Source organism: Lytechinus pictus, chromosome 2, assembly GCF_037042905.1.
Source record: "Lytechinus pictus isolate F3 Inbred chromosome 2, Lp3.0, whole genome shotgun sequence".
NCBI lineage: Eukaryota > Metazoa > Echinodermata > Echinoidea > Temnopleuroida > Toxopneustidae > Lytechinus > Lytechinus pictus.
The window spans coordinates 11472568-11482989 of NC_087246.1; the positions used below are offsets into that span (position 1 = coordinate 11472568).

Sequence of the window (10422 nt, forward strand, 5' to 3'; positions counted from 1 at the left end):
TTTTCATCAAAACTCATCAATTTGTGTTTTTAAACCATGAAAATTATTTAAATAGCTTTTAATAATATTTTCAAGTGTTTCATGTGTATATTTTATTTATTTCTGGTAAAAAAAGTATCTATATTATGCAAACTTTTGGGGGGTTTCAGCCCAAATAGCTAGCTATGCATTATGCACATGGAAGTACTGGTACTACCGAGAGCAGTTGTTCTTCGCTGACCTCACAATTTTGAACGAACCCCACAACAATAGCGATCTCCATTCAGAGACCTCGAACCTGAAGAAGCCCAACTTTGTAGAGGTGGTACTCGATACTGGGAAATCAGATTGGGGTATAAGTGGATTCATTTTGATTGTCATGTACTTATCAATGATATTATGTGGTATTAATTTTTGGGTTTCATTCTCCTTTAATGTATTCACATGGTCGTGTTGACAGCGTATGAAGATGAGCATAGCTGCATGATTCTGTTTGTTTGAGGATGTAAATGAATTAGCTCGGTGAAACTAAGAATTTTGTCCCGTTTAGTACCTTAATGAAGGATATGTTTCATAGACAGTAAGAGCAGAGAGCTGAAACATTGCCATCTTAGTGCAGTATCAAACTCTGTAAACAGACCATTTGCTGACTATTGGTTGAATGTCTAATTCTGGGGCCTTAACACAAAGGTCCGAATTCACTAAGGTGGTTTTTAAATTTTTTAAACCATTGGTTGAACTATGATTTATGCAGATTTCCTGTATGAATTACCACGTATATTAAAAAATGTCCAATGCTGATGCGCGCTTTTGTCACAGTGCGCCAAATTGACGCCTGTTACCATGGTTAAGTACGATATTCTATTCATGAGTCCACTGTTTGAAGAGTGGACTCATTAATGCAAAACGGTGGACTCATTAATAAAATAGCATGGATAACCACGGCAACAGGCACCAATTTGGCGCACTCTGACAAACATGCACTTCAGCATTGGACATTTTTTAATGTACGCTGTAAATAAGCGTAATTTATACAGGAAATCTGCATAAACCATGGGTTCAATTGATGGTCTTAAAAAATCACCTTTGTGAATTCGGACCAAAGCGTTTTAAAAATGAAAGGATTGTTCAATTAATTTTCATGATGGTTACCTGATCAGTGTTATAGAAATGAGACCTATAATTAATCACAAATCTGTATCTGTTAGATTGTTTTTTATAAGTCTGTTGCTGAGAAATGTGTTTGATTGAGTTGATATATTGACTTTCAGACTGGTAAGGAAGGTATCTGAATTAGAGAAGCAGCTGTATGAATCTAAAGAATCTCTTCTCAATGCTGCTGAGGACCTTAGGATCATGGTCAGGTGAGTGACTCCAGGAGCTCATGTCATTTCTCCAGGTGTTGATTGATTGGTTTGATGTATTGTTATTAAAGAAAGTGTATTGGACAGAACAGTCTGTGTCTTATTTCAAACACAAATCTTACAGCAGTTGATATTAACATTCAAACAGCAAATAATACTGAACAAACTTCTAAATACTTGTACAAATATTTACTATAAAATACTGTGCTATATTGAGCTTCTGTAAAGGTATAAAGGGAAGCCAATTCCTAATAAGAGAGACATCATTGCAATTGTTTCAGATAAGTTACGAAGCTGATTGGGCCTTTGCTGCAATGTAAATTCAAGAAGTTGACAATAACTTTAGTTTTTGTTGATGGAACCCATGAACATGTCAATTCAAGTTGAGTAGCATAACCTCTTGGCTACTACCATCTCTATACCACATAGTTTTACAGTATTTTGTCTTTCTATTCTCTTTGCTAGTTGTTATAAGGAGATCCAATTACAGACGGCACTAAAGAAGAAGATGCATCAAGGTATATCCCTTCTTTTTTTCAAATTAATTAAATACTTTCAGTCCTGGAACACATGTGCTTCCCTGTCATGAATCTTATTCACTTTTGTACCTGAATTACCTACATAAACCTATGCCCATCTTTGCTGCATACCTGAATAGCTTTCCAGATTGTTAAGCTATGAAGATATGGGAGGATCAGAGATGCCAACCGTTACGGATTCGCCGTATTTGTTCCGATTTTATTCCTCCAATTACGGTGTTACGGCAACAATAAAAAGGTTACGGAAAAAACAACTACAATACATGTGTATTGTGTATTGCTTTGCTGTGCATGTGTATATATGCGTGTATTGTGTATTGTGCATGTATATGCGTGTATTGTGTATACATGTATCGTGCATGCAGCGTGTGTGTGGCCAACGGTAAACCAACGGGAGTTTCTCTACTGAGATTTCTATTGCAAGCGCCTTGCAAGCGCGCTGCTGCTGAATACACAGCGAAGTGCGGAGTGCAAGCCGCGGTTCATGCATGCACAATGTCAATGGCGATTGACTGTACACATACATGTACATGTAATCATTGGGTGGTTGAGCATATAAATGATGCTACTTCGCGGGATGTTCCTGAGAAACTCCCATTTGTTCCTGACAAATATGGTAAATATTCCTGACAACCATCCCTTTAGGTTGGCATCTCTGGAGGATTAGGAAGTGAAAGACACCGACCAAAATTCCCACTGTAAGCTGCAGCTAAAATTGACTTAAATTTTTGCTAAGGCGCATGAGACTTTATATCATAATGTGATATGCATTATACAAGAACTGATTATTATTATCATTATCTTTATGAAGTATTAACCTTCAATTTGTTTTCATTCATGAAAATAAGAAAAATATTTCCTTGCATGTGCCACTATTGAAATATGATCTTTGTTCTCTTTTATCAGAGCAGTGTCAGGATTTTTTTAATTTCATGAAAAATGAATCGGATGTTAGTATGATTGATTTCAGATTTAGAGACATGCTGAAATTTCTTTCTTAGTATTGAGTGACAAAAAGCTAATCATTGGTATTTTGGATATTTATTTTGCGATTATTACCCATCTGTAGCTGATAGTGTTCGTGTTGCTTGGCGAGCTGAGGTGTGTTTCAGTCTAGCCAAGTGGAGATTAACTGAAGCAGATGGACAGCTGGGTATAGCAGATCTAGAACTCAGACATTTCAAGTAAGACATATCCTTACATTGATACTGTTGACATTGTGATTGTGAATTCATACGAGCATGCCTCCAGGTATCTGTCCATAGAATGATCTGTAACCTATGACTCATGCCAGGACAGTGATGATATGAAAAACGTCTTGTATGCTACCTGGGTCACGTAATATTATGCTTAACAATTGATTGTGGAGCGGATATTTATGATTGATCCTATTAGTGTTCAGTACAAGAAATTGTAGGAATCAGCCCCATTATCAACCACTAAGCTCTATGTTACAGGGCTGTGCACATTAATCCTAGAACTCAAAGATGTCAGTCCTAATGGTTCCATCGGGATGTAGTTGCTTTGTTTGTGTGAATCTTACTCCCGGCATTAATGATTCTTCAGCAAGAAAATGATCAGTATTATGCTGCACTCAACCCAGGTGAGGTAAATTTGGGCGTGGCAGAAACTTGTTATTTGAAACCCAGATGGCGTAAGACCTCTGCTTAAGCCAAGTTTATTATGCTGCATTATTTAGAGTGCTTTGAAACTTCTTATTAAGTTGTGTTCATGAAGATGTACAATTATCGTTATTTTCTCATTAAGGCTATTTGGTTATGATTTCAACCCAGGTTCTTTCATTATGTCCTATATGTACACAGCAGTTGAGGTCCACATAAAGTTTGTTAGCTCTCTCTCTTTCTCTCGTACTAGCAGTCACTTTGGTTTTGTTTGTTTTCTCTCACATGTTTCCATTGAGTAATAATATCTGCTATGACCCCAGTGCCCAGTAACATACAATAACATAACAATCCACACTTTGCCACTCTCGACCCAGGTGCTAAATGGGTACCCGGTAGGATGTGACAGTCATTGTAGCTTGTCCAGTACTGTGTGCGCCTCACCGGCGACTGACTGGAATACTCCCCAGGGAGTGGAGGATGTGCACACATTGTGTGCAGGAATGACTGATTGAATCCGATGACCGGGGTAATAATATATCTGTAAAGCGCTTAGACACGTCGTTCCGATGTATTAAGCGCTATATAAAAAACGGATTATTATTATTATTATTATTATAAGATACAATCAACTGTTCAACGTATCTCTTTGTTACAACCCCCAGGTATTGTAGGAATATCAAGTCAGATGATTCTACTGAAAACCTGATGGAGCTTGCCTATGTGACAATCACAAACCTCCTTCCCAACGATGTCTATAAGGTATGGTTATGATGTTAATTTGGTGAAAATAAAAACCTGTATTCCTGGTGGCAACCCAACAGAATGCCAAATTTGTGGTCCTCATCAGTAGACAATTACACATTTTTTACCAGAATAGATTCATACTTAGTTTAGTAGTCATAAGAACAAATACTTGGGTGGTCTTTAAATCAGATTTGATTTCAACTCATTTTATGATCATTACCACAACTAGTTGCGTTGGAGGGTATCATTGTTCTGATATTCTGTTGACTTTTCAGGAAGTTCTGAGACCCCAGGACACTAGTGGTAGATCAGCACAGGTTGCACTCAGGGTTATTGCAAGAGGAAAACCACCAGGTAAGCTTCATCAACTGTGAACTTTACTTTAATTAAAGATTCTCTTCTTTAGTGTAAATTATTAAGATGTCTTTCAAATTGCTGAAGTAAAATCCCTGGGGATGGAGGCTCTTTCATGTGATACTCGGCAACCAGTGCTATTCAGTTATATCCTTGCCCAATGAAATCCTCTTATTCTTTAGTCTCGTACCACAAACCATCCTTTTCGCTTTTAACATTCTAAATATTAAAATGCAATTATTTTGTAACCGATAGATTGAATCATAAGTATCCAGGCCCATCACATACTGTAGATGTAGATATCAGTTGAAAAACAGGGTTGTAATCATTTACCAGTGAAAATTAAACTTTCATTTTACTGGAAACTGTCTATTTTCAGTTGGTGGGATTTCGGTACAGGAGAACTTTGAGGTCAATGTTGTACCGTTGACCATCCAGTTAACCAATCGATTCTTTAAGAAGGTGATGGCGTTTTTCTTTCCTGGACGATCTGTTGATCATGACGGACCTGTATCAGCTTCAGCTTTCAGTGATGATACGCTTAAGAGTGAGTTCTCAGGGCCAGTTAATATCTGCCACTTCCAAAATTTTGATGGCATTATTTTATTCATTTTTTTGATAGAAAATTCTGTATGTATATTAATATCTTTTAACACTTGTACAGAAAAAGGTATATCTAAAATATACAAAGATTTGTATGATATGAAATACATTTACTTACGGATGTACCTTGCAGGGAATTTAAAAAACTAGAAAGAAACCAAAAATCATGTTAAAGCAACAATTCAAAATTTACATCTTTATTATATACCAATATGTATGTACATATGTATATTTATTTAAATATAACCTCTGTTTATCCATTCTGAAGTGTTTATCTCTTCTGTTTTTCCACTCCTATTGTTTATTTTTTATTGTTCTAAAAAGGAATTGAATCTGAAGAGAATGATACAAGTACCTTTACAAGGGTAAGTCAAAATCTTATTATTTCTTAAAAATAACATTTCTTTAGTTTAAGCCTTTTATTTGAAGAAATAATGCCCATTTTTACTCATTCAAACTCTTGTTATTCTTTGTGATATTCTCATTCATCTTGGATTAGAATATTTCTAGATAGAGAATGCATTAGAAATGTCTGCTGTTAATGTTATAAGAATTAAGAAACATTTGAAAAGATACCTGTATCCATCATGCATATATCATCTCTTAGAATTGTCAATTAAACATTATCCTGCTATGTAAACACTATGATATACATTGTGTATTGCATCACTAAATGCATTGCATATTAGTATTCATTGTTATTTGGTTTGAATACAGAGTGGTAGCTTGAGATCAACTAGCAGTGATGAATCAAGTATCAGTGGAACTCTACCAAGAGATGTTCCACCATCAAAGGTATACCTGCTATTTCATGTAGCTCTTCATAATGTTATGAAAGACTTTACACATGTCTGGAACATATTCTTAGGTGTTAAAGCAGCTAAACAGTGATAAACATTGTACAAGTAGCATTTAGTACAAGAAAGGGTTACATGGGTAACATGTTATCAATAAACACTATGTTAGATTATTATTTTTGTAATTTGTATGTTTTGTAAGTCTAATTTGTACTCAGTGCTACATGTGGGGGTGACATGTATAAAAGTCATTTATATTTGTATTGTGATTTGTTCAAATAAATAATAATAATAACTTTTTTGTCTGACAAGTTGTTGAATCTGATAACTTTCGGTGTTGTCCCTATATCAATCATATGTCTTGAAATCAATTGATTAATTACTGGTCTTATAGTATAGTGTATAAAATTAAGTTACCATCAATTGAAAATTGAGATTAAAATTTGTGATCGATTGCAAATAAGATTCTTGCAACACTCCATAAAAATGTAGTTATTAAGTAGTTATTAAAAACATCCTTTCCTTTCTTAAGATTAATACATCATTCAACATCATTCGCAACTTCTTGAAATGAGAGAGTGATTGTCATTGGACTCATAATCGCAAGGTTGTGAGTTTGAATCCCCGCTCTTCCATTGTTTCCACTTTGATAAAAAAGTATCCGGAGAGTATTTCTATCGTCTATAAAGTCAGCCACACTGTTTCAATCTTAGACGTAAAATGTTTCCTATGTAATTGGTTATATGCCAGGCCAGTTTGGCATTTACCAGCAAAAAAAATCTGTCCTTCTGAGTTCCTACAGGAGTGACCATAATCAGACATAGGTTACTTGTCCACAATTGGGACCTCGTCTTTTTGACAGAATTCCTGCAAACAGCCTTTCTTTACCAATCTCCAAATTTCATCATGAATAAAATAATGGGGAATGCAAAAAGCTGCTATGAAAAAACACATAAAACCTGTGAAAAAGAATGTTAGTAAAGTTCTTCTTTTTTTATCTCTTTGATCATCCTGAAATCTCACAATGGACACCAATGTTGATATCTAATCTGACTATGAGTTGCTTTAGATAGTTCTGCATCATATTGGCATGGCCCTAGGCCTATGATGAACTGCTAATCTGAAAGAAATCATCTGATTAGTTATTGGATAATCTTTGGAACAAATTATGCATTATTTTAATTACCCATTGCCATGTTATAGTAAATTGCAAATCATTCTTTCACACGGCCTTAAAATCAGTTGAATCTTGAATGTGATAGAAACTTTGTATTGTACTCGAAGTTTTCATTAAATTGCTCAGTGTTACTCAAACAATCACTTGATTGTCTTTGCATGGCTTGAACAGATTTAATCTTCATTTTACCTTCATCCCTTCCTTAGCCAAAGAGAAAGCAACTCCTAGCAAAGCTCAAGAAAACAGATGACATTGACAAGATGAAGGTAACTTGAATAATTGGTTTTAAAAAGTAATAAAAAAAAACATTGTTAGAGGTTGTCAGCGATGTGTAGTTAATACAAATAATAAGATGATAATGGAAGATATTGTTCAACTTATCCAACTTTCCAGAAAGTGCAATCTGGTTAAATTATTATTTATAGATTAACAAATGTTTTTCATGAAAATTTTCAATGTAGCTCCTGAATTGAAATTTGTACATAATTACATTTATTGTTTTGTGCAAGATCTTGCAATCTTGCAAGCAAAATTGCTGCATATGTATTTCATAATTGAGCTGGTCAGTTCTTGTTAATTATTTATATAATATTCATGCTTACTAATGTAAATCTGTATGTCATTATGAGTTTTCTATTTATGGATGATGGATCTCCAATTACAATTTTCCTTTACTATTCTAGGAGCGAGCGTTGAACAATATGTTTGTTTACATCAAGATTCCAGCAGTACCTTTACTAGTCAGCTACAAGGTATGTAAACATTGACTTTCAAAAGGAGTACAATAGGATAGGTATAGGTTTCTTTTAACTATCAATTAGGAGGATGAAATAATTACTCTACCCATTGGAACCATAAGTTTTTGAAGCAAGGATTTGAATCAACAATAATTGAATCACAAAGAATCTAACTCTCCCTTTTCGGCAGATCTTTTACTTCGAGTTGACTTTCAAATGTAGAGAGCTGATTTTACCCTTAGAGAGGCCTATGGGCAGGAGAATTCTGTGTTTTGTGCTGGTGATGTGGTCTACGTGCGCATTGAGCTGTGATCTCCCATTTGCATTGTGGTCTCGGGGGGGGGGGGGAGGGATCTCCTGTTTTATAGGTGCTTAGGTTCAAGTCACTGGAATCAACAAGCATAAATGTCTCCTTTCTTGAACATTACCTCTGAGTTTAATCTCTGTTATTGTAACGTTTATAGGTGTATTATGGCATTTACCGATACCATAGATCTACAAAATGGGAAATATGATTTTTATAATGGTTTGACTTTGACCTTTGACCCCTACAGGGTGAGAAGGATAAGAACCTGGAAGATGTGCATAACTTTCATCTCCTGCTGCCGTCTTTAGAGTATCACAACAAAACATGGACTTGGCTTGACTTTCTAATGGGTATGAAGAAAGAATACAAGAATGCTCTAGTGTCACAGGTTAGTGTGTTTTATGGAAATATGAAGAGTATGGTTTGTTGGTAACCTGAATGCTCAGAATTCATTGGATGCTTGCAGTAAAGAAACATCTAGGTAGAAGCAATGCATTACACAAGTTTATGAGAGTGTTGCCAGAATTTTATTTGAATTTGATTTATTGCAAATATTGGGTGCAAATTTGCAATCGATGGATAAATTTTTCAACCAAAGCAAACCTATTTATACTTCCTGTTGCAAGATCAAATTAATTGCAAAAGTGATTTTAAGTTTCTTGTAACTTCCCCTATATGTTTCTCAATGTTTGTATGCTATATGTGTTGTATAGAAGGTAACTGCTTTGAAAGCTCTGCTTAATATTTTATAATACGTCATCTCTCAACCTTCAAGAGAATAAGATTACCTAATGAGATTAATAATGTAACAAATAAGGGCATGTTATGTGTTTTACAAGAATAATTTATGGTTGGACCTACCCCTTATTGACCACCTAATTTTCTAAGCAACATATCTGCGAAAAAATATATCAGTTTTACCAAGTTTTTGTCTCATTTGTGCAGAAAATTGAGCAGATCAGAATCCCATGTTTAGATTGATGACTCAGATTTTAATTAATATTTTGACTCTTTCAAATCAATTCTATGATGTTGATTGATTATCTCGCTACTTCCATGGCGAGCTACAGCACATAATTCAATGACTGACAATGGATATTTGTTCTCAAGCTGTTTCCTATATGATTTCATGGTATGAACAGCTATTTTGCAGTGGGGTTTGGTTCTAGTCAATACAATTTTTATAAAATCTACAAATTTCGTACCTTTTTATCCCTCTCTTTCTATCGTAAAATCTATTCTTATCGTTCCTATGGACACTGCACCTACTCTCCCTCGCATAGCGTTTGTAATACGCAATAATCTTAATGCTCGCAAGGTGGTTGGTTTCAAAAGAGGTGGTTCATGTGTGGTGGACTCACTATATTATTATGTTGATATTATTTTTCATAGTAGGTAAAATGTTTGAATATGTTTATCCATGTTGTAGGCAATCAAGGAGAAGCTTTGGTTCAAATCAGGCAAAGATGATGCTGGACCAGTGCCTATTGATGCAAGGTAACTGCATACTTACAATGTACTCACGTGCCTCTTGGTACTTTGATAATCATTTACTCCCTACAAACTTCATATTATGTGTATATATTTGCTCCTTACTTTTAAATTTAGTTTTTCTTTCAAATTGAGATATATTTTCTACTGCTGTCTCTCCCCTGCTCACTCACTTTTCTCTCTCTGATCCACCTCATTGTATTACATTATGAAATACATAGATCTACACATATTGTAGGGTGATTTATATAATTGAGATTTTAAAATGGCCCTTTCAGCTCTGCCGTTGGCTAATATTTATCTGTTTATACCAATAAATAATTAATAATAAAATCTTAAGTCAAGAACACGTTGGCAGAAATTGCTACAACTTGTCTAGGAAGCCCAGAGACATTAGAAAAGTGAAAGAATGTGCATCATGATAAGTTCTGCCCTACAAATAAACACATTTCAATCTCTGCAAGGATAGCTACACTGTGTTATATTTCTATGTAAAAGTTGTATCTTACTGCTCTCAATAATTTTCAAAATATGTATATTTTGTAGGAGTCTTGATCATTATTTCTTGTATGGTGTTCATTGTGTTGCAGGGAAGATGTTGATAAAGCAAGATTGTTGATGGGACAAAAAGCCACAAATATTGTAAGTAAAGATTTTGATACAGTAAAAACATAGTGTGACACGGTCCTTAGGCCCATTTTGTGA

At 34.9% G+C, this 10422-nt stretch overlaps 1 protein-coding gene across 2 annotated transcripts in view; it reads left to right on the forward strand.

The window, feature by feature from the left end:
• The window catches only part of LOC129254830 (bridge-like lipid transfer protein family member 2), a 55521-nt gene that overhangs the window by 41626 nt on the left and 3473 nt on the right, over positions 1-10422 (forward strand). For both annotated transcript variants that reach the window (XM_064109431.1, XM_064109437.1), the window contains 13 exons: positions 1251-1343; positions 1809-1861; positions 2952-3066; positions 4170-4266; positions 4527-4605; positions 4985-5152; positions 5533-5573; positions 5926-6003; positions 7389-7448; positions 7866-7934; positions 8474-8614; positions 9656-9723; positions 10308-10359. In XM_064109431.1, the coding sequence (XP_063965501.1) occupies positions 1251-1343; positions 1809-1861; positions 2952-3066; positions 4170-4266; positions 4527-4605; positions 4985-5152; positions 5533-5573; positions 5926-6003; positions 7389-7448; positions 7866-7934; positions 8474-8614; positions 9656-9723; positions 10308-10359 (1114 nt within the window). The remainder of the gene's footprint in view (positions 1-1250; positions 1344-1808; positions 1862-2951; positions 3067-4169; positions 4267-4526; positions 4606-4984; positions 5153-5532; positions 5574-5925; positions 6004-7388; positions 7449-7865; positions 7935-8473; positions 8615-9655; positions 9724-10307; positions 10360-10422) is intronic.